Genomic DNA, 25,550 nt, shown 5'->3' on the forward strand with positions numbered 1-25,550 from the left:
ACAGTGTCTCAAGCTGTGGAGCGTTTACCTTGAACTGAAGAGTGCAGGGACAGCGCCCAAGCCCAGAGTTCAAAAGCCCATGACTGACAAAAATATTTTAAAATAGTTTGCATTTATATTTAAGTGATACTAACTTTCCATTAAGAGCAACAACAAACCTTCCATCTTAAGTAGGTATAAATGTATTCTGACAAAAGAAAAATTATTAAACAAACCAAGGCACAGATGGAGTGTGCATACAGCAAAATCATTAACAAAGCGGGCCAGTAACAGGAAATAAACAATGTCGGCCACACAGGCAGGCACCTGAGAGAAATACACTTACTGCAGCTGTCCTTCTGCTGGTCCTCCTTTGAGCACATCTGAAATTACAATGGAGGTTTCCCCACTCTGAAAATGAGGATTATCTCTTCCACCAGATATTGCAATTCCAAATCCAAATCCAGGAGCCTAGAATAGAGAAAAGACAGACATGAAGAGCATAGTTGCTTACTGTAGCATATACTACTATCTGGAGAAGTCCAACTATACAAATTAAAACCTTATTCAATCTATACGATCCACCCACACTTATACAGTCATAAGTATTACCTATCCTGTAAGAATGAATGCTCTAGCTGGACTCACACCCATAATCCTTGCTATTGAGTCTGAGATTTGGGGGCATCAAGGCACAAAGCCATCCTGAACACAAGTCCCTGAGACTCCATCTCCAACATCTCTATCTGGGTTAGAGGTATAAAGTGGTAGAGGACTAATTGTGAGCAATAAAGCTAACCAAGAGAACTAGGCTCTGAGTTCAGATCCTAATCCCAGCAAAAAGCTGTTATCAGATATAACATTAAAACTTGCAAATTATACAAATGGTCTTTAAGAACTAAAATAACTTGAATCATTAAACAAGAGGAGTATGTTTTTGTATAGAGTTGTACTGTATGAACATGTTGACATTCCAAACCAGATGAGCATAAAAACTCCTCCTTTCCTAAGCTGTTCAGTCCCCAAAAGAAAAAATCATAAACAGGTCAGAGAGTCCCTGACTTCCCCTTCCAACCCAATACTTAGTTAAGTGGCAAAGGAAAAAGGAATCAGTAACAACAAATCTTCTTCTGTAAAAATAAACACCTCTGAAAATGAAAGAAATGAAAACATGTCTATACAAAGACATACATAAATATGCACAGCAGAATCATTCATAATAGCCAAAAGTAGAAACAATCCAAGTGCCAGTCAGCTGATGAACGAAGGAGTGAAAGGTGGTATACACATGCAGTGCAGCCCAGGCAGGAAAGTTCTTGTAAGACTCATATCTCTAATTAACCACCAGAGGTGCTGTGGCTCAAAGTGGTACAGTGCTAATTGAGCAAAAGAGTTCAGGGACAGCGCCCAAGCCCTGAGTTCAAGCCCCATGACTAGGATGGGGGGGGGGGGGGGGGGGGGGGGGAGGGCTGTAGTTATTCCAACCCAAATATTTAATATAACATTTTCCTCCAAAATTAACATTTCAAGAAAAAAAACACTGACAGTATTTGTTGCCAATAATTAAAATTTAATTTCAAAACAAAACTAAAATTCAGAAAATGTTTATCTGCTACCATGAGCTCAACAGTCTCTCAGACTTTTCTGATGGGATTGATGCTGATTTAAAAAAAAAAGTGAGACTTAAAAAATATATGTTTGGTAAAATATAGCCACATTTAAAATATTTGCCTACCTCTAGCAACCAGACTTTCAAAAGACTAAAGCATGTTAGAAAACCACGCATGGATAACTAGTATATGTCTGAGGTCAAGCAGAAAAGGTCAGATAAGTTGATGTTAGGGAAATGAACCCCAAGGTAAGTATTCAAATGTTTTTTTTTTTCCTTTCATGCAATTGTTTCTAACATATTTATAAGATGATTTCTATGTTGCTTTGTATGTCCCTCCCCCATGGTATAAGCCCTGCTTTCACTGTATTTGATGTTGGTATAATTTGTGGAGGGGAGGGAAAAAACAAATCGTTTAAATAGGGATACAGGTGGACCCATTGCAATAATAAGATGTACAAGTCGTTATGTCGAAAAACAAACTTTACAACTTTGGTGTGGGGGGGGCAGTATCGGATGGGGGGACGTGGGGGGAGTATGGGAAGGGATGGGAAGGGGAAACAAAGAGGAGGCAACAATGCTTGTTAAGAAATGTACTCGTTATTTTGCCCATGTAATTGTAACTCCTCTGTATGGTGTTTTCAAAAAAAGAAAGAAAGAAAGAAAGAAAACCATGCATAGATGGATAAATACCCATGATACAAAAATAGGTGAATAGATATTCATGTAACAGTACAAAGTTTACTGATGAAGTTTTAAGACTGCACATTTCAACTGTCCTTCAAAAAGACATACTTCTCATGTTTTGGGTACAAAACCAAGCACAGCTATCCATACTCACTTGTAAGAGAAGGGCTACACAATGATAGCTCCTTGGGCAGAGATAAGAGGATCAAGGTCTAGGGCTAGCCCAAGCAACAGTCAGCTAGATCTCATTTAGATCTAGGTGGTACACACCTAAAATGCCTGCGACTGGTTTGAAGTTAACAGAAAAGTCTATGAAACTTCATCTCCAATCAACCAGCAAAACATGGGGCTGGAGGCATGGCTCAAGTGGTATATAGCACCAGCCATGAGCAAGCAAGCACAAGGCCCTGAGTTCAAGTCCAGTATAGGCAAAAGAAAAAAAATTGTTTATAAATTCTGGAAACTCATCTCATATATATGTGTATATATATGTAATTTATAAGTATTTGTCTCTCATATTCTCATTTTCTTAACAGTGTCCTCTGAAGCACAAAAGTTTCCAAACTTAATGAGGTCCAAATTACAACTTTGTTTTGTTGCTTAGGATTCTAACATCAAAGCCAATAAACATCAAAGTCAAATTTTTAAATAATTTTAGTTTTAGTTGTGAAATTTAGGTCTGAGTTTGTGTGTATGTGTGTGTGCATGTACACATTTGTGTGTGCAGACATGCATATACCACTTCTGGGGCTTGAACTCAGGGTCAGAGTGAGCTCCCTTAGTTTTTCCATTCAAAGCTGGCACTGTACAACTTAAGCCATGCTGGTTAACTGGCGATCAAGAGCTCATGGGTTTTTCTGCTTAGGTTGGGCTTTCAACTGTGATCCTCGGATCTCAGCCTCTTGTGTGGCTAGGATTACTGGAGTCACAGGCACCCATCTCTGTGCTGGCTATTTTTTCTTTTTTGGTCGGTCGTAGGGCTTGAACTCTGGGCTTGGGCGCTGTCCCTGCGCTCTTCAGCTCAAGGTGAGTGCTCTACCACTTGAGCCTCGGCACTACTTCCGGTTTTCTAGTGGTTTATTGGAGATAAGAGTCTCACGGACTTTCCTGCCCGGGCTGGCTTTGAACCCTGATCCTCAGATCTCAGCCTCCTGAGTAGCTAGGATTATAGGCATGAGCTACTGGCACCAGGCTGTGCTGGCTATTTTTCAAAGAGGGTCAGGTCATGCTTCCTGTTTAAGTGCATGCTTGTTCCACCAACATGCCTATTTGAGGATCTGCGTCACGACTAAGATGATAGAGGCTCGTGCCACTACACTCAACTCTGGGGCCAGATGGGGCCTCATGAATTTTTCTGCCCAGTCTGGCCTGAAACCACAATCCTCCCAATCTCAGCCTCCCAAGTAGCTAGGATTTCAAGTGTTAAGGCACCAGTGTCCAGCTTTAGGTCCGATTCATTTGAAGTTTCTTTTGTATGAGATGTAGGGGATTCAAATTCATAATTTTATACATGCTTAACTGGCTGTCCCAGAACTATCAGTGAGACTTTTTCCTCACTGTTTTATACTGGCACTCGAGACTATTTTTCCTGTTTTATATTGGCATTCTTAACACAGTTTCACTCTTCCTCACTCACCCCCATGTCAGACACTTGCAGCCCATCCACAGATTATCTCCTGATGTGATTCCTTGTTTTCACTACAATTTCATCCTTCCAAACTTTAGTACAAGAATGATATTTGGGTATACCAATATTCATTTACACTATTATCTAATTCTACTTTAGCATACTAATTATAGTGTTACATAATTCTTTAGTACATTAATTTTAGAAAACTATTTTAGTACACTACTTCTACTTCAAGAATCCTACTTTAGTACTCTAATGATACTTTAGAACATGGGTACTCATTTATACTGCTAGCACTGTAATGACACTTTAGTACATCAACTTTAGTACATGAATTTTACATATAATTCTACTTTAGAACACTAGTGATACTTTATTATACCTATACTCATTTATGCTGGCATATAATTCTCCCTTATAAAATGAAAAGGTGAGGCTGGGTGCTGGTAGGTCACGTGTATAATCCTAACTACTCAGGAGGCTGAGAGCTGAGGATCATGGTTCAAAGCCAGCCCCGGCAGGAAAATCCGTGAAACTCTCATCTCCAGAAAACAGGAAATGGCACTGTGGCTCAAGTGGTAAAGCGCTAGCCTTGAGCTGAAGAGCTGAGGGACAGTGTCCAGGCCCAGAGTTCAAGCCTCACAATCAACAAAAGAAGAAAAAGGAAGGAAGGAAGGAAGGGAGGAAGGGAGGAAGGGAAGGAGGGAGGGAGGGAGGGAGGGAGGGAGGGAGAAAGAGAGAGAAAGAGAGAAAGAGAAAGGGAGGGAGGAGAGAGAGAGAGAAAAAGAGAAGGGAGGGAGGGAGGAGGGAGGGAGGGAGGGGGAGAGGGGGGACAGAAAGAAAGACAGACAGACAGAAGGAAGGAAGGAAGGAAGAGAGAAAGAGAAAATGAAAAGGAAAAGATGAACTCATACTTGATCATTCATTTGTCAAAGGCTTAGAAGAAAGTATGCGTTTTCTAAGGGATAACACGTGGGCGGCGTTTGGCGGGCAGCAAGGGGAGCAGACCACACTTGCCAGTGTGACAGCCATTTGCTCTGGATAGACTGAGCACTTTACGTGGATTATTCTTACCTGAAATATGCTCAAGTTGTAAAATGAACACAATTTTATGACTCAGTGTAAGAAAAATGAAGTGTGTCAACTATAAAACGCTGATCACAGTTGAAATATTCTGGATATACTCAAGTCAAACAACATCTGTTTTGAAAATTCTTTCATCTTTTTAAAGCTACTTTCTGAATGTGAAGAGTGAAATGGTTACCCACCCTTCCATGTGTGGTTATCTGACCGCGCTGCCCAGACCTCTGCTGTGGCCTTGTGGACCACAAGTGATCTCAGAAGGAATTCAGTGTTCGTAGTGCAGACAAGGGGATATAAAATGGACTAGCTTTCCGCCCTGCGGAAGTGGCAGTGCAGCATGAGACCTGGCACACCACTGCCTGAGGGAGACAGTCAGCTGTCCGAGAGCAGGGGAGAGAGACATCAGCATACATGCTAGTAATCCATGCGGGCTGGCCTGGTTTCCTCTCTAATACAAGTCTAGGGTGTCCAAGAGTGCTCGCAGACAGTTGAACACACCAAATCATCACTTAGCCTTCAAGAATGACCTGGACTTCAATGGGTTCTAGTATTCTAAGAATGTGAGAGAATGAGGCCCACATCCCTTATTCTGGACAGTAAATAGCAGGCAACATTAGAGTTCTAGTCCAGGACGTCTATTCACTCATTCCTCCTTTCATACAATTAGAGATGGAGCATTATGTAGCAATAGATTGTGTGGTATTCCAGATCATTCCCTGTACAACACGGCTTCCACTATCACGGCTGCCAAAGCTGACAACCGCTCACCCAGCAAGAACAAACAAATCTAATTCCTCTGCCAGTGTTCTGAAACAGTGGTGCCAGAGACCACGGGCTTCCATTTCAAACTAGAAATTGGGCCCAAACCCCCAATTTCTGGTGGATATGGAGAACCCTACTTATTTTTTGGACAATAACTTTTGAGAGCCACTGCTCTAGGTCAATGGTCAGCAAACTATTGCACAAAGGTCAAATCCAGACAGGTATCTACTCCTATAAATACAGTTCTATTGGAATACAGCCACATACACTCATATGCCCACTGTTTCTGGCTGCTTTGGGATACAGCTGCAGAGTTGTGCAGCTGTGGCAGATTGTTTATAACCTGTAAAACTCAAAATATTTACTATCTGCCTTTTTATAGAAAACATTTGCTGCCCTGCTCTAGATAGTCTAAATTTTATTCTGAAAAAAATTAGTCTATGAGCAACTTGGAATGCCAGAGAACTATATTTGAAAGTACTGCTCTTAACCTCAGACAACAAAGTCTGGCAAACTGGTAATCTGGCAAGTCTAAATTTTATTCTGAAAAAAAAAGTCTATAATCAACTTGGAATGCCAAAGGACTGTATTTGAAAGTATCGTTCACAACCTTGGACAACAAAGTCTGGCAAACTGGTAATCTGGTAAACGTCTCTCAGTTTCCATTGAGTCAGGCCCAGGTGCCTAATATCTGCAATCCTATCTACTTGGGAGGCTCAGATTGAGAGGATCATAGTCCAGTGTCAGTCCAGTTAAATTTATAAGACCCCCCATCTCAACCAAAAGCGGGGCATAGTTGTGAGTACCTGTCATCCCAGCTATGTGTTAGCTAGCTTATACAATGAGAAGGATCATAGTTCAAGCTGGCCTGGTCATAAATGTGAGACTGTATTCAAATAATAAGACAAAGAAACAGAGGAGTGGCTCAAATGGTAGAGCACTGTAAGACGCACAAAGCCCTAGGTTTAAATTCCAGTATAAAATAAAAAAGCCAGGTTCTGATGGCTCACGCCTGTAATCCTAGCTACTCACACCTGTAATCCTAGGAGGCTAAGAGCTGAGGAAAACAGTTCAAAGACAGCCCAGGCAGGAAAGTCTAAGACTCCTATCTCTAAATAACCACCAGAAAAATCTGAAGTGGAGCTGAGGCTGAAAGTGGTATGGTCCTAGGCTTCAGTGAAAGAGATCAGGGACAGCACACAGGCCCTGAATTCAAGCCCCATGACCAACCAAAAAGAACAAAAGAAAAAAACCTGAAAGTTGGTGGTTCAGGCTTGTAAACCAAGCTACTGAGGCGGCTGAGATCTGAGGATCATAGTTCCAAGCCAGCTCTGGCAAAAAAGTCGATGAGGCTCTTCAAACTTAGCTGGAAGAAGAGGTAAAGGGCTTTGAGCGAAAATGCTAAGGGACAATGCCTGGCCCTATGTTCAGCCTCAATACCAGCATACACACATAAAATAACTAAGTAAAATGAAACGAATACAAATGACACTGGGTAAATATGAACTTACTGTAGTTTGCCACATGTTGTATGAATTTACTGTACATAATACTATATGAAAAGTATGTCACCAAAAAATCCCTAAAGTATCAAGGGGAGGAGAAAAAAAAAAGGCCAGCCCTCTAGAGGGATTGTTATTGAGAACTTCCACTCTGCCAGAACCTCTCTCTGATGTAGCCAGAGGGAACACACAAATTAACACACTGAAAACCAAAGAACTCCAGTTACAGATTGCTCTTCTTTGTACTCAGTATTTCATGACCCTATCCCCTACGACAGCACAGGAAGCAACCAGGCATAGAACAGAATCCAGAGCCCAGTTTTCAGATCTGCCTGAGCACTACCTACACCTACCAGGAGGAGTGGGGGATGAGACTTTCAACACTGTACAGAATAATCCAACAGTTTGCTTTATATTCAGGATCTCTTTCCCTTAAGCTAATGAGAGAAAAGATCTGTAGTAAACACACGTGGTTGTTTCTCTGAACCTGGATTCCTAACAAAACCAAACAAAATGGTACAAAGGGAAAACATACTTCTAGGCAATTATGAGTATCTTATTTTATTATTTAATAACTAAAAACCTATTAGGAAAACGAAATGTACTCTGATAATAGAAATTAGACCTCTGGCTTCCAATGAATTATCTAGCTCTACCTAAAGAAACTAGAGAAAAGAAGAGCAATTTAAGTGCAATGTAAAAAAAGATGGAAATATTAAAATGAGTAGATATTGTAATCAAAGAGAATCAGAAAAGAATATCAAAAGTTTATCAACAAAAATTATTTCAAAAAAACCCCAAAACACCGCAATGTTATAAAACCATTAGCTAGACTAATCAAGAAATAAAAGACCCAAATTACCAAAATTAAGAATAAATCTGGGAAAGTGGCTCACACCTTTAATCCCAAATACTGGGAGGTAGAGGCCAATTTGGCCAAAGGGTTAGTGAGACCTCCATCTCAATCAGTAAGATGGGCCTGGTAGTATGTGCCTATCATCCCAGCTATGTAGTAGGAAACTTATTTAGGAGGAACATGGTCCAGGCCAACTGCAGAAACAAAAACAACCTCTGACCCTATTCAAAAACTAAAGTAGGACACAGTAGCTTAAACGTGTAATCCTAGCTACTAAAGCAAAGGAGAGAGGCTATTGGTTTGGGACCAGCTGGGGCACCAAGAGTTTGGAAGACTCCAGTCTCCACTGCAATGACTGGGCACAGTGGCATCTGCCAGTCATGCCAGTGACAAAAGGGAAGTACTATCAAAAGAATCAACCTCTAGTCTGGCCCAAGCACAAGGTGAAGCTCTATCTCCAAGTGATTCACTTAAAGGAAAAACTAGCATCAACTGATTTGAGTTTCACCAAAAGCCATAGAGGAAGGCATACCTCCTCATCTCCTTATTTTAACAGCTTTCCCTGGTACCAAAAGATAAAAAACAGTACAAGAAAAAAAGGTCAGGCCCATTTATATCTAACTTTTTTTTTTTTTTTTTGCGGGGGGGGGGGAGGGGGGGAGGGCGCGGCGGCGGGGGGGTGTGTGTCTGGTCTTGGGGCCTCAACTCTGGGCCTGGGCCCTGTCCCTCAGCTCTTCAGCTCAAGGTGAGTGCTCTACCACTTGAGCCACAGCACCACTTCCGGCTTTTTTCTCCCCTGCTTATGTGGTGCTGAGGAATCGAACCCAGGGCCTCATGCATGCAAGGCAAGCACTCTACCACTGAGCCACCTTCCCAGCCCTATCTCACTAACATTGAAACAAACATGTTCACACAGCATTGACAAATCAATCCAACAACAATGTATAAAACAGATAATACATCACAAATACAATTTGTCTTAGAAATGCAAAGCTGTACAATTTACCAAGTCTACAAAGAAGAAAAGCTATATGTTTTCACCCAATATTTGGAGTAAGGCAAATGTGTCTGCTCATCATTGAAGGCTTCCAACTACAAGGAAGAAAGAGGGAAAAACAGCGCAGATTGGGAAGGAAGAAATAAACTGCCTCTGTCCACAGATCACATGACTGCCAAGACAGGAAAATAACAAATAACTCCTAGAATAATTAGTAAGCGTAAAGAAGTTGGCTGCAAAGCCATTAAAAATTGTATTTCTACATGTTTATAGTAAAAAAAAAATACCGTAATTTTATAGCATAAAAAAAGATACTTAACTATAAGCCTAACAAAATGTGTGCAGGATCTGTATACCTGAAACTACAAAGCAGTGATGAAAATAATCAAGACTGCAAAGAATATACCACACTCATAGCTTTAAGACTGGCTATAACTCTTGTTGACTGTGTAAATGCACCAGATGCTAGTGACTCACGCCTGTAATCCTAGCTACTCAGGAGGCTGAGATCTAAGGATGGCGTCTCTAAGCCAGTCCAGGCAGAAAGTCTGGAGACTCTTGCCTCCAATTAAGCATTAAAGGCCAGAAGTGGAACTGTGGTTCGTATGGTAGAGCGCTAGCCTTCCAACAAAAAAAATGCCCAGGCTGAGTTGAAGCTCCAGGACGAGCATCATTCTCCCATACCCCAAAAACGCACACACACAACATACCCATACACACAAACATTCGAAGGCCAGGCAGTTACAATAGCTAAAACAATTATTAAAAAATAAAAAATATGCAGGATTCACCTTATCGTATTGCTCTATTTAATATAAAGCTACAGCAAGGATTAGGTATAGCTAAGTAAGACAGTGCCTGCCTATCATTTAAGATTCTTGGTTTTGGCTGGGAAGGTGGCTCAGTGGTAGAGCACTTGCCTTGCATGCATGAGGCCCTGGGTTCGATTCCCCAGCACCACATAAGCAAAAAGAAAAAAGCCAGAAGTGGCGCTGTGGCAAGTGGTAGAGCGCTAGCCTTGAGCTGAAGAGCTGAGGGACAGCGCCCAGGCCCAGAGTTCAGGCCCATGACCAGACCCCTCCCCCCCCCAAAAAAGATGCTTGGTTTGATCTATAGAACCACATTTTTTAAAAGCTTGAATAGGTAGACTCTGGTGAGTCCAGACAGAGATACATACAATTTATTTATGATAAAGGTAGAAGCAGTTAAAGGAAGAAAGGATAATCTTTTCAACAAAGTGGGAGTGGGAGTTAGGCCAGACATAAAGTGAGATCCTAGCTCAAAAATACCAATGGAAAAAGGCGAACGCATGGCTCAAATGATAGAGTGCCTGCCTGACAAGGATGAGGCCATAAATCCAATCCTTAGTAGCCCAAACAAACAAACAGATTGTACAAACAAACCTAACTGTACCACTGAGGGAGCTACTGATCCAACCATTACAAGCATCATCATGGAGAAATCTCAAACTCTTAGTCTAAACACAGGAAGCCAGTCTCAACTGGCTACATATTGTTTGAATCCATTTCTATGACACCCTGGAAAAGGCCGAAGTATAAGAATAGACAACAGATGAGAGGTTAAGTATGAGGTTAAGTATGGGGGCTAGGAGGACTACAAATGGGTAAAAGGGAAAGCTTTAAGGTGATGGAGTTGTTCTATAAAATTGTTGCATTGGTCATGTGACTGCTTGTCCAAGCTCAAAACCAGGGAAATATGAATTTATTGTAATTTAAAATACATGGGGTTGAATGGATCAAGAAAATGTGGTATATATACACAATGGAATTCTATGCCTCCATCAGAAAGAATGACATTGCCCCATTTGTTAGGAAATGGAAAGGCTTGGAAAAAATTATATTAAGTGAAGTAAGCCAGGCCCAAAGAAACATAGGTCCCATGGTTTCCCTTATTTGCAATATCTAGTATAGGTATGAGTCAAGCGGAAAAAGTCAGAGAAGGTGATGTTAGGAAAACGAACCCTCAAATATGTATTTTAATGTTTTTGTTTCTTTCGTGCATGTGTTTCTAATGCATTTATAAGATTATTTCTTGGTTGCTTTGTATGTCCCTCCCCCACAGTGTAACCCCTGCTTTCACTATATTTGATGTCAGTATAACATGTGGAGGAGATGGGGACAAACAAGTCGTTTAAGGATTCAGGTGGACCTGTTGCAACAATGAGAAGTACAAAATGTCATGTCAAAACCAGCTTTACAATGTCGGAGGGGGGGGAGGGGGGGTATGATTGGGTGGGGGGGAGGGGGGAGGCTGGGAAGGGAGGTGAAGGGTAAACAAAGGAGGAGGCTGCAATGCTTGGTAAGAAATGTATGCATTATCCTGACCATGTAATTGTAACCCCTCTGTACAGTATGTTCTCAAATAAAATAAAATAAAATTAAAAAAAAAAAAAAAATACATGGGGTTGGGAAGGTGGCTCAGTGGTAGAGCGCTTGCCTTGCATGCCTGAGGCCCTGGGTTCGATTCCTCAGCACCACATAAGCAAAAAGAAAAAAGCCGGAAGTGGCGCTGTGGCTCAAGCGGTAGAGCGCTAGCCTTGAGCTGAAGAGCTGAGGGACAGCGCCCAGGCCCAGAGTTCAGGCCCCACGACCGGACCCCCAAAAAAATAAGAATAAAATACACTAGATGAATTTACTGTATACAAATATGTAAATTATACCATCAAGCCCCCAAAGTATTACAAACACTAAATGTAACACAATAAAATGATATTAAATCATTATAGCTCACAATTGTAAGTCATATGGTATTCTTTATACTTAATTACACGCATCTTATTTAAATATGCTGCCTCACAGCACGTTTTAAACCATGGAGACCATATTTCAGCTTTATAAATTATTCAATGATTTTTTTCACCACTTGGTGACCCATAAGTCAACTAACTATACATGACCTGAAATCATTATTTTTTAATAATTAATTTAGCCCACTTATCTATTATGTGAAGATTGTTTAACTCATAATCAGGGTCAGAATCTAGGAAGATTATTTCCTTCTCCAAGTTCCTAATAACAGTAATAGCTGGTAAAGCTGTAAAACATATGATTTACATTTAAATATCCTCTCGTTTCTATACATTCTCCAAGAGGCAGAGAATGAGCTGGCCTCAAGAGGAGGAACGGAGAGAATGTGGGGGGGCACATGATGAATTGGTAAAAGCATGAATTAGGGCTTGAAATCAGTGCACGATGTTTTCACTTTAAACATGTAAAAAACAGCTTTGACAAGGCAGTTGAATCACTTTCCCATTTCTAAAGCAACAGAAAAGCAGACAAACTAGGATTCAAATCCAGGACGGTCTCACTTCAGAGCTCGTATTCATCTCCTTCTACCCATCTGCTAATGTACAGGCGAGAGCTTGGGTTTACATTTTTCAAATGACCAAGTATCTTTCAAGACTACATTCTCTATCCAACATGGTTCAATTTTAAATCTGAAGCCTATAAAATATGAATGTGCAATAACAGAAGGCTTAAAGCAGTTTATAATTTAATGTACAGCCATTTATCTGATCATTCGAAACTTTAAGAATAAATTATTTTCTTAAGTCAGGGATTAAAAACAGCAAATATATATAATCACCAAAAGGATATATGAAAAAGTAATTATGCTCCCTTTTGACCTTAATAAAGAATTTATTGCAAATCTAATTTTAAACAAAAGACTATAGAAAAATTTTCCCCTTTCTTTTAGCTTCCTGACATCTGGCTTTCCTCTATTGTTTCTGAAAGCTGCTAGTATCCTGAGTTATAACACAGATTATTTACTGCAACAGAACTCACCCTGTGAAGTGTCACTGTGTGTTGTTCCCATATAGCTGTTTCCTCCATTGCTGTGCTCTGATAAAGAAAGAAAAAAACAAGTCATTTACCTTGTAAGAAAATGTTTACTAATAAAGTAAAAAAAAAAAATCCAGCAAATAATTCAGCACAATAAAATACCAAAATCCACACTACTAATATTAAAGACACTCTGAGAGGACTTGTTACTGAAGGCTTTTTGTTTGCTTTTAAGAGTCAGGAAACTGCACACAGGAACTTCCTTTGTTTTTAACTTAATCTGGACAGATGCTACTCTACATTCATTTTTTGCTAGCTGAGATCAGAGTTTGAGCTAATCTGTCAACTTTATACTTAACATCAGATAGAAAATAATAAAACTTTGAGCAGTCTGGATGTTTAAAAGCAAAGTTATTTAACTTTGCTTTGCATAACAAAGCAAATATAGCTCTGAACTCAGCAATTATAAATATATATGTTGCAGGACAAGAGATGAAAACATCTAAGAGCTTTGGTCAATAAATGCTTTAATGTCACGATGAAATACTACTGCCCCACCTCATTACAGTTTCACTACAGAACTATTTTCTCACCACCATTTATAACTATAAAGGAGGTAAATGACTTTTCTACATCACACACACACACACACACACACACACACACACACACACACACACACACACACACACACTCACCCAAGAAAAAAAGGAATTAAAAAAATGAGTCACAGGGGGCTGGGAAGGTGGCTCAGTGGTAGAGTGCTTGCCTTGCATGCATGACGCCCTGGGTTCGATTCCTCAGCACCACATAAGCAAAAAGAAAAAAGCTGGAAGTGGTGCTGTGGCTCAAGTGGTAGAGCGCTAGCCTTGAGCTGAAGAGCTGAGGGTCAACGCCCAGGCCCAGAGTTCAGGCCCCATGACCGGACCCTCCCCCCCAAAAAAAAAAAAGAGTCACAGTCTCCAATTTTCCTAAGACACTCCATGAAATAGAGCAATATAAGCACCAATAAAAATCCTTCCAAATCAGTTCACAGTGTCATCTCCTGAGAAAAATAAATTATCATCCAAAGGATGAACATGATAAAATTCCTAATAAACACCTTTTAAATTGGGTTCTTGGAGGTTCTTGAGTAATTCACTTTTTCTTTATGTCCCATTTTATGAAATCAGGGCTCCTAAAATGTATATATTTGTACGTAAGTCTTTTCTAAAAAGATTTTCCAGAGTAATGAAAAGATAGTGAGAGGAGGGAGTGCTGAGCACCGCATTCTGGGAAACCCCTCCCGGCCTGTGTTACAAATGCTGCTTCACAGTAACTAGGATCTGCTGTCTGTTATCACGCTGTCAAGCAGCATCAGGAGAATATGCCCATCAAGGTGCTGTGGGCCCATTTCTCCTTTCCCCCAGCAACTTTAACTGAAGATTAATGCCACTTTAGAAAATGAACCCCTATAAAGAAAGCCTGCTTCCCTAAATTCAAAGGAACTAGATTAACTTTCCTGCTAGATGAATAAGAGGAGAAAGGATCTCTATTCACTCCCAAAGATAAGAACTGCCAACCTTACCCAGCACTTTGTTTCAATCTTCCAATCAAGTGCGGCAAAACCTCTCTTTAATGAGACCTCAGCAGGAAAGAAGGCTGTTTTGTTTTTTAGCAAAAACTGACCAAGACTCAGTGCATTTAAAAAGTCCTCTGTCAATGTGAAGCCACGATGAAGAACTCTGCTAAACATCAATAGTTCCCCTAAATACACATGATAAAAATACTGCAGTAATCGGACAGTAATTGGACTGGGAAGGTGGCTCAGTGGTAGAGTGCTTGCCTTGCATGCATGAGGCCCTGGGTTCAATTCTTCAGCAACACATAAGCAGAAAAAGCCAGAAGTGGCACTATGGCTCTAGTGGTAGAGGGTTAGCCTTGGGCTGAAGAGCTGAGGGACAGTGCCCAGGCCCCACGACTGACCAAAAAACAAAACAAAACAAAAAAACCAAAACTGCAGTAACTACCAGCCTCCCCCCACCCCCAGAGCCTTTAAGAAGGAGAACTGGCAGTGGAGCTCTAGATGGGTCTTTTCTCAACTACTCTGTTAACACAGAATATGGCTTCGCTGTCTCTACAACCCTTTTTATCTGTCCCAAATGGGCATGAGCTGAGAGCAGCTTTCCCTGCTAACACACTCTTCAGCGAGGAGCACTCTACCATCCCTCCATATGGTTCATCCTAGGATACATAGAAATTCTCAACTGCTGCGATAGAATGGCTGGGAGGATAACAAATTTAACACTGGTCACTTTTGAAAAGGAGAGACTGTCAGGGGCATCAGGTGTTTTACCTTTTACTTTCCTTTCTCCACTGATAATAAAAATTGCATTTACATCTATTCCTACTTGAAACTCAAATATCTTTTAATTTGGCTTTTAGGAAAATCAAATGTGTTTAAGAAGATTACTTTAAGACACTGTTAATTATGGGAAATGTTTATCTGTCATTAAGAGAAAAATACATTAAGGTCTTCATGAATCATTTCCATACTGAGTGCCATAATAGACAGTTAAATGACTTTGGACTAGAGAAAAAAAATTTAAATACCAAACATAATTGTTATCAATGTTTCTCCTCAGAACTAGTAAGATTTTTCTTTGGAGTGATCACAAAAGTATACATCTCAACAAACTGGATGGTTTCCCCAAAAGGGAGAGGATATAGCTTATTTCTCTGCTAAAATCAGAGTGCTTATCTGAAAGGAGACCTATGTACCAAGAAGAAATAAGAGCACAAACATCACAGGATAGGGTCCTGACCAGCACACTAAGCCAATTTAGTATACAAAGAGTTATTATGCTCTATTACTCTTCATCACCTTTAAAAAAATAAATAGAAAAATGTATTCCTAGTTTAAAACAGGGAGCATGTCATCATCTTTTCACTTTCTAGTCTTCCATCTGCTTCGTGGCAAAGCCGTGAAATTCTATCCCTGGTTGTCTGGATAACCAGGCAATCCTTAGGAAGAGCTCTGAATGAACTGAAAGATGGACAAACGTAAGGACATGTAACAATGCAAACACAGTAAAATGATAACAGAGGAGTTGGGGGGAGGGAGTGCCAGGAATCCATTTTCTTTTCTTTTAAAATATAACCTTAGCTATTTATTTATTTATTTATTTATGTCATGAGGCTTGAACTCTGGGCCTGGACACTGTCCCTCAGCTCTTCAGCTCAAGGGGAGTACCCTACCACTTGAACTACAGCACCACTTCCAACTTTTTCTGCTTATGTGGTGCTGAGAAATCGAACCCAGGGCCTTGTGCATGCGAGGCAAGCAAGCATTCTACCACTGAGCCACCTTCCCAGCCCCCAGGGATCCATTTTCTAATTCCTTCAACCTTGCTACTGGAAAATGAACATCATAAAATACTGAGTGGGAGCCGGGCGCTGGTGGCTCACGCCTGTAATACTAGCTACTCAGGTGGCTGAGATCTGAGGATCTCGGTTCAAAGCCAGCCCGGGCAGGAAAGATCGTGAGACTCCTATCTCCAATAAACCACCAGAAAACCGGAAGTGGCGCTGTAGCTCAAGTGGTAGAGCGCTCGCCTTGAGCTGAAGAGCTGAGGGACAGCGCCCAGGCCCAGAGTTCAAGCCCCACAACCGACAAAAAATAAAAAAAATACTGAGTGGGAGAAGTGGGGAAAAGGAGCTCCTTTTAGTAAATCACTCAAGAAACAGAAGTTAGAATTGATTATAAGCATAGTCAGTACCAACAAATGTACTCAGCACTATTTTCATGAGCAGGACATAAAGAAGTAATGATTACCAATGACTGAGAATCTTGTTACTTGATAATAGGGAGGGGGTTTTCTCTGGAAGAATACCTAAGAAGTAGGAGCCTCTGAAAAAAAGTAGAAACCAGGATTCAGGGCCTTACTTTTTCACTGTGAGCTCTTTAGCACTGTTTTATAATGCTCACCCAATTACTTACATAAATGAATAAATTTCAAAGCTCAGTTTGGTTACTGTAAGCTTGCTTATCATTTGTCTTATTTAAAAAATGCAAGTGGGAGCAGGCATCACTGGCTCACACCTGTAATCTTAGCCCTTCAGGAAGCTCAGATCTGAGGATCATGGTTGAAAGCCAGTCTGGAAGGCAGGAAACTCCGTGAGACTCTTATCTCCAACAAACCACTGAGAGAAAGTCAGAAGTGGTGCTGTGGCTCAAGTGGTAAAGCACTAGCTTTGAACACAGAGAGGCTCAGGAACAGAGCCCAGGCCCTGAGTAAAAGCCCTAGGATCAAGAAAAAAAACAAACCGCAAAATGAATTAACTGCATTATTTGCACAGGGACCTTCCAATAATCACTGGTCTCATTCCAAAAGCAGTTCATTTGTAGGAAACTAAGGAAAGTGTGTTGATATCCTAAGTATAACTCTGGTTCTATTATTCCTCAGTAATTAACTATAAGAAATACTTTTTTTAAAAAAAGGAAATGACTAGCACAGATATAATGGGATCAAATAGGTCACAAAAGTAGAAATGTAACCTTAGCTCTCTTCACCTATAAACTAAGGGGTTCAACTACAGTACAAATCAGAAATATGACCTTACTTTTCCTTATCTATAAAATTGAAACTGGATTTGATTATCTCAAGTAAAAAGGTCTTCACAGCTCCAAAAATCTATTGGACTATAATTCCAAAGAGCAGACTACAAATTCAGTAATTAGTGTAGTACTCAGGCATTAAAAGTCATTGCAACTCATAGTTGCTGGATTCATTCTGCATACATTTCTAAGTCTGCATCAACTGACTAGAATCACAATTTCTGAAGAAGCAAAAAGCTGTATTTCAGAATCTGCCAAGAGTTTGTTTGGTTTCTTTGTTCTAAGCTCCAGCTGGCAAAGACACCACTCAGATCACCAACTCTGAAAGGCTTTCTGCCAAAACTCTAGATCCCTATTCTAGTCAGTTTCACCATTCCTATAAGGCTGACTACAAATCAAATGGGTTAAGACAGGAGGGCAAGAGAACTGACAAGACTGCTTGCTTTAATAGGAATGGGTTGTACAATTTGTGGAACAGGGAGAGGGAGTAAAAAGAAGTTCAGAGTTAAAAGATCAAATAGGCCTTGTGAAGGAATGCCAAGGATTTTATAAACTCGGGTCAGCATTCACTCTGAAGACTGTAAAGATGGATTTGAGGCAGAGAAACCAATTAGAAAGTTACAGGGAAAAAAGGGGGACAAGTTAAAGATGGCCTTTTGGTGTTTCAACTGGGGAGGGGGGTGTGAAAGGGCAGAAATTACAAATGCAGTTTTAAAGATGCTTAATTTAAGGCTCAGAGCCTTCTGAGAAGAGATATGGGAAGCAGGCAAATACAAGTTTAGATATACAAGGTTTGAAGATCAAGATGAAGATCTGAATGGATAAAGATCTAAAAGTAATTAATTGGATAGCTGAATTAAAGCCGAGAGAAAAGATCTTATTACTAAAGGACTAAGATGACCTTATGGACTAGAATATTTTAGTAGAAAAAAGGAAGATCCAAAGGAATTTGAGAAAGGGCTGCCAGTGAGGACACGTGAAAATCACGAAACCTAATGTAAAGCACCATTTGCTGTCCAGAGAACACAAAATATACACATTTTCCCAAAAAAAATTTTCTTAGGTCAATCCTGGGACTTGAACTTAGGTCCTGGGTGCTGTCCCTGAGCTTTTTGTGCTTGAAGCTACCACTCTATCACTGAGCCACAGCTCCACTTCTACCTGACTGGTTCGTTGGAGATGAGTCTCATGGACTTACCTCCACAAGTTGACTTTGAACCATGATCCCCATATCTCCAACCTCCTGAGGACCAGCACACAAACACAAAAAAATCTTGTTTTTGTTGTTGCCCCCCCCTTCACACCTACACACACACACACACACACACACACACAAATACAAAGCAAAATTACCTACTGACACCACAAAGAACCAGGAACTTTTCTAAAGGGACACAAGGTGGACTAGTGACTTGTAATCCTATCTACTTAGGAGGCTAAGACCTAGAGGACCACAATTTGAGGATAGCCTGGGCAAAAAGTTTGTGAGACTTCACCTAGGCATGCCAGTGTGCCTGTTAACTCAAACACTCAGGAAGCCTAATGAGGAGCACCTGGGTCCCGGCTGGCCTAAGCATAAACACAAGGCCCTGCTTGATAAGTAACTAAAGCCCAAGGGCTGACAGTGTGGCTCAAGAGGTAGAGTACAAAGCCCCGAGTTCAAACTTCAGTACTGCCAAAACAGTACAAGCACTGCCCTTGACCCTCTCTACCCTTCTATGAACTTTCAATTATGTACTGAATTTGAATTCTGGTCACTCCAATTCATGTGAAGTAAAAATAAATAAATATAAATAAATAAAGAGTAGTATATGTGTTAAAAGGTAGGGGAAGTTACATGTTTGTAATGAATTAAGGGTTGTCATTTAAATTCTCAAATTTGAGATGCTCACAAGGTAGTAAAATGATGACTCTAAAATCAAATGAAGTCCTGAAGCACTTCTACACAGTTCTAAGTAACAAAGTTCACAAATATGAGGATTCACTAAACTTAAAACAATTACTACAATAAGGAGGCTAAAGTTTCAATAGAAATTACATAAAATTAGCATCCAACACTCACTGTCTTCAACATCAGCTTCATTTATACTTTACTGTGTTCACCACTCTACTAACTATTTAGGATACAAATGATTGTAATACAGGTATCGAGGAAATATTAAGAGTTGGAAGGAAAGACATAGTGGGCCTGGAAATTTCTGCTGGCCAAAGTGGCAGTCTGCAAAAAAGGTTAAGCTTAGCTAGGCACACTGGTGGCTCATCCCTATAATCCTAGCTACTCAGGAAGCTGAGATCAATCAAGGAAAGTCTATGAGATTCTTATTTCCAATTAACCACCAAAGCCAACTAATCACCAAAAGCCAGGAGTGGAGCTGTAGCTGAAGTGGCAGAGTCTTGGGCAAGAAAGCTCAGGGACAATGCTGAAGCCAAGTTCAAGCACCACTGTAGGAGTGTGTGCGTGCACGCACACACAAAGGCACATGAGTATGCATCACACTCACCAAAAAGCAAACAAAAACAAAAACAAACAAACAAAAAAACAGTGGGAGTAGTGGTACTCAACTATGACCCTAGCTTCATGGGAGGCCACAGGTAGGAAGATCTCAGTCTTAAGCCTAGACAAAAAGAGAAAACCCTATGGGAAAAGTAATTAGAAACAAAATAGGGCTGGAGAGTAGCCCAAGTAGATGAGCCCCTGTTTAATGGGGCCCTGAGTTCAAATCCTAGGAAACCTTTAAAAAAAAAGTGTATTTATATCAAGTACGCCCACATTATTTGCAATTTGTTACATGCAGTTATAACCAAGTGTGGTCAAGATACTTTTTTAATTGAAAGCAAATGTTTTAACTTTCAATCATGCACTAGCAGCTCAATGACAATGAGAACCTCTCTGTCTCAACTTACAGTAAGTTATATGTAAATTGTGTGTCCATCTGCTCATAATTTTGTGAAAATATGCCTCCTAAAAAGCAAATGGTGGGAGGGGGTTGTGGAGGACAAAAGAAGCTGAATATTGTTAAAACATTATTTGCAACTATGAAAATGAAACAAGGAACCCTACTGGGAATCCTATTTTTTGTGGGGAAGGAGGCAAGGACTGGAATAAAGGAGGTGAGACTGGTTGCAATACAGTGTAAATGTGTGGAGATGTAACAATGAAACCTCTCATATAACCTCTAATGAGTGTAAGCTAATGAAGATAAGGAAGGAAGGAAGGGAGGGAGGGAGAGAGGGAGGGAAAGAAAAAGCAAATGATGTTCAAAAGGCAAGGTAAAAGGTAGTCTTCCCAAGCCAAGAGGGCAATTTTACATCTGTTGAAAGGTAAGCAGTGTGTTTTTAACAGAAATTGGGCAGAGTTATGAGAAAATTAATCAAACATCTGCAGTATTCGAGGTACAGAACATGAACTAAGATCTAGGTTTGTTGAGTAGTGAGGGCACAGTGGTAAATTCTGCGACAGCAATGCAGCCTACTCTCAGTGGTCTCAAGTTATGGATGCTCATAAAAAAAAAAAATGTACCTTACACAGTATAGGTAAGTCTACAGTCTTGAGAGTGATGAATCTCTACCTTGAGTATCTGTGGGTTTTCCACAACAATGATCCCCTTGGAACCACAGATCCACATGGGTACCAAGGGTCCACTGTGTTCACTGAGGAAAAGGATAGTTATAAAGTTGTATATAAACTTTCATGTTTGTCAGTGAATATATTAAGAATTGTATAACTCATGAAAAGTGGTACATGTGATTTTTCAAGACTTAAAAAAACAACAGGCACAAGTAAAACATACTGTTACAAGTCCAGATACTGCCTCTGAGGTGCAGCCACTGGAAGGGCACAAAGACTGGAGAAGCCCCTAGCGTACCGGTAAGTGCTCCTTCTTAATCCAAGTGCTGGGCACGGAGGTGTAGTAATCACTTTGAAACCCATCAATTTACATACTACCTATGACTTGCTTATTTTAATGGATTATGCTGCAAAAACTTCAAAATAAAGTAACATGACAGTAAGGGTTGCAAGAAAAGATTCAAAATAAATCAGGTATTATTTCCAATCATCTATTTATTCACTGAATTTTGAACAATGACAATGACAACTCATTTCAGTACTTTGGAACAGATGAGGAAGGACTTATTTATTATTTATTATTAAGGATTTATTTATCTTGCCTTTTCTATACAAACAGTACCACTGATAACCAAACAGTAGATGATGGTGCTTCTCTTTTTAGACATTATAGTGAACAAAAGAAGGAGGAGTAACAAATTAACATCATCCATCATCAGGGGAGGGAAGGGATGTTAGGGGAAAACGAAGGAGGAAGTAACAATGCTCGATAGGAAATGCACTCATTACCTTACTCATGTAACTGTAACCCCTCTGTACACTATTCTGACAATAAAAAACGTATAAAAAATTAACATCATCATTTTGCAGCACACAGTGGAGTAAGGAATCCCAACATTGACCATGTAACAACTAACCCCAAATCCTAATACCACTATTTACAAAACAGCCTTATTAAGAAAAAAAAAAAAAAGAAGAATCAAACACTCAAAGCTCTAGATCTCTCCAATATGGTAACCACTAACCATGTCTAGCTACGAAGTGCTTAAAACCTGGTTATTCCAAACTGAGATATTACATATATATATATGTATGTGTATATATATATATATATACACATACATATATATATATGCACACACAGAGAATAAAATTCAATGACTTTGTAGAGAAAAATATAAAGTATCTTTTTAAAAACCTTACATTGACATTATTACTACCAAGATGAATGGTAGTAACCAAGTAACCAAGAGGAATGGTAGTAACTTTAGACACATATAAAGAACACTAAAATAATTTTTCCTCTAAAGAAAGTTTCTGATGTGGTTGTCAGAAAATGTTAAATTTCACTGATGGTGCTGGGCGCTGGTGGCTCACGCCTGTAATCCTAGCTACTCAGGAGGCTGAGATCTGAGGATCGTGGTTCAAAGCCAGCCCGGGCAGGAGAGACCATGAGGCTCCTATCTCCAATAAAGAGAGAACTGTTCTAGCTACAGTTACCAAACTACAGAAAACAGAGAAGATCAAGCACCACTTTTACCACCACAAAGACGCAAAAGGCAAAGTCCAGACTGAAAATTTGTACAATGCAATTCTGTTCCTCAATCAATCAAAGTGTACAGGGAGCAGAAGACACAGGAATGGAGGACCTTGTATTTCTTAAGAGATAAAAAAGACATATCCATGAGATTTTATTTGATCCTGACTTAAAAAAATTTTTAAAGGGAAAGTTGACATCTCAGACTATTTTAAAAATTTAAGAATTCATTTTAGAAAAAGAATGACTGTATGTGATGCAGTTATTCTCAAGCTCTTATTTTTTAGAGATTTATACTCAAATATTAACGTGCCTAGTATTTGCTTTAAATAATGAAAAGGGCATATACAATTAGAACTACAGAATCAAACAAGACCGGCTATAAAGTGGTATCTGTAACTGAGGATAAAATGCAGAAATACTCATCTCTTTCTGTAATGGTTTGAAATTTTCCACTTAAAAAGAAAGGCACCTTGATGATAGGGATATTATTGACTTAGGAAAGACCCAAAACCTAACATTTCCACAGGCTGGCTCATTTAGCAACTGCCTTCTCTTTCAGAAAAGAAAAATCCAAGTAGTTTTGGGGATACAGTATTAGTTTCTAGGACTTTCTACATTTATTTATTTATAGTCTAATATAACCAGTAAGTAAATAACAGAATTTTTTTTTAAAGGCAAGTCTTTCCTAGAAGGAACATTAGGTACTAATTAAGAGGCAACAGACAATTAAGCCTAAGCTATCTCATTTTAAGAGCTGTGGAAGGTAGTATGGGGACCTAGCACACCTCAATTCGGACCCAGAATGTAGTCCAGGGCAAAGTTCTTAAGAATAGGGAACAGGAGCTAGATGAATATGGGATGGAGCCAGGAAATTCCCAGGTAGAGAACTCAAACAAGAACCTTGCTTGGAAAGTGCATTTCATTCATTCAAATATAAGAGTTGATTATGTGCAAGGCCTCATGTTAAGCTCTGCAAATAATCAGACAAAAATCACTATAGCCCTGGTGCTCAGATTTATAGCACAAGAAACAGATAACCAAAACATACAACTAAACCTATAGTTAGAGGCAATAAATAAGCACGAGAAAAGGAAAAAGGGGAAAAAAAGTATCGATGGGGAACTTGGCAGAAAATGCAGTTTTCCAACCAAGAAGCAGAAAGATGCAGTGAGGCCAGAGAAATATGCAGGGGCCTAATAACCCACTACAAGTTCCTGATCACACTATGGATTTCAATCTTTTATTTCTAAGAGCCATAAGAGGAACCGGGAGGGGGGGGGTGGGGGGGGGGTGAGGGGGAGAGGAGAAACTTAGTAATACTTTGATTCAGAAAAGATTATTCTAGGTTATGTAAGGTTAGGAAGGTCATTACAGCAACCCAGAGAGCATTAGTGTGTTGGGGAGAGATGTACATGCTAGAGAGTACTGAAGAAACAAGTGAAGAGATTAAGAAATGTTCAGCAGGTTAAAGGCTGAAAGTACCTTCTCATCTACAGGCTAACCTCTCTCAAGGAGGTAAAGGAGAAGAGAGGGAGGGAGGGGTAGATGGAGGAAAGAACGCCAGGAAAGGAAGAGTATATGTGCACTGCAGTTGTGACAGGCTTCTTTTTTTAAATATTAAAAGACTTCACTTACAATGCTTTCTACTATGTGCTGGGCCCTGCTGACTATGCGACTACCCTGAGCTGGGTACTACTTGCATTTTCACAACTACTTTATTTTGTGGCGCTGCAACTGAACTCAGGGCCTCACGCTTGCTAAGTGGGTCCTTTACCACACACCCCCAGACCAGTCTTGGTATTTGGTGGCTTGTTGGGTTTTTGCCGAGGGCCCATGTCACTGTCACCCCTATAAGCTCTAAAGTAAGTAAACAAAATGAAACAGGAGAGAGCAGCTATAAAGAGGTGGTTCTTACTGTACTCAGCTTCTTTGTGCACGTTAACAGGCAGGCAGTATTCAAGTGGTGCGGAATCCAAGTGGTGTTCCTTTTCTAACAGTTCAGTCATATATACTACTTTATGAACTTCTATACATATGGTATTCTATTTCAAAACAAGGTGGAAAATAAATAAATAAATAAATGAGCTGGCATGACTTAAGTCTTAGTGATTTATGCCAAAATCCAGACTTACAACCTGTTCTGAAAAACTGGAAGAGCTGGCCTGCCTTCCCCCAGGACAACAGTCCTGTTTAGCTAAGCAGCAGCTGCTTCCTCAATCCAACCAGTGCTCTCTGACTGCTGTGTGATCTCTTCCAGCTTTCATGATTCATAACTGGTCTGGCTTTAAGACTCACCTAACACCATTCCATACACATCTGATGCTCATTTAGAACACATCAACACAAAAAGTATGTGCATGTATGAGCTCTAGAGTATGTAAGTAGGTATGGACTAGCTACAGCAAGTCAACCTCTGGTCCTTCACCTGCAGGGGTTATGGTACTATCAGTACCTACCAGAATTAGGTACTGAGGACTAGATGGGATCAGGCACGTGAAATGCTGAGCTAAGCATCTGTCAGTACTCTACATTGTTTCTCATATTAACAACTTCAATGTAAATTTACTTGCCACAACCACTACCTTCTGGTTTTAGGGGTAATACAGGTTTGTGTACTTTAATTAAATATTCCAACTGATTTTTTAAAAATCCAACTGATTTTTTTTAAAAATCAGGTTTCTGAGGTCCCTCTACCAAGAAAGGGTTCCTATAATTGTATTTTGAAAGGTAGACTTAATTAAACTTTTCTCCAAGACATGTAATTCTCCTGATCATGGATTTATGTTGTCCTATAGAAGCAAGTAAGTGGATGCTTACTAAAACATGCTTTAGGATAATAGGAAGGACATAACTAGCAGGGGGCTGGAGGAGTAGCTAGAGCAACAGCTCCTGCCTAGCATGTATGAGGCCCTGGGTTCAATCCCTAGTACCAGAAAA

The 25,550-nt window shown here is 40.0% G+C and overlaps 1 protein-coding gene across 5 annotated transcripts in view; it reads right to left on the reverse strand.

Moving 5' to 3' along the window:
- Positions 1-25,550, reverse strand: part of Tjp1 (tight junction protein 1) — a 79,342-nt gene that overhangs the window by 46,946 nt on the left and 6,846 nt on the right. For all 5 annotated transcript variants that reach the window (XM_042698499.1, XM_042698498.1, XM_042698497.1 and 2 more), the window contains exons 2-3: positions 12,912-12,968; positions 326-450 (exon numbers count right to left, since the gene is read on the reverse strand). In XM_042698499.1, coding sequence (XP_042554433.1) covers positions 326-450; positions 12,912-12,968 — 182 coding nt within the window. The remainder of the gene's footprint in view (positions 1-325; positions 451-12,911; positions 12,969-25,550) is intronic.

The sequence above is a fragment of the Dipodomys spectabilis genome, unplaced genomic scaffold (genome assembly GCF_019054845.1).
Source record: "Dipodomys spectabilis isolate Male_0828 unplaced genomic scaffold, ASM1905484v1 ptg000233l, whole genome shotgun sequence".
NCBI classification, from domain to species: domain Eukaryota; kingdom Metazoa; phylum Chordata; class Mammalia; order Rodentia; family Heteromyidae; genus Dipodomys; species Dipodomys spectabilis.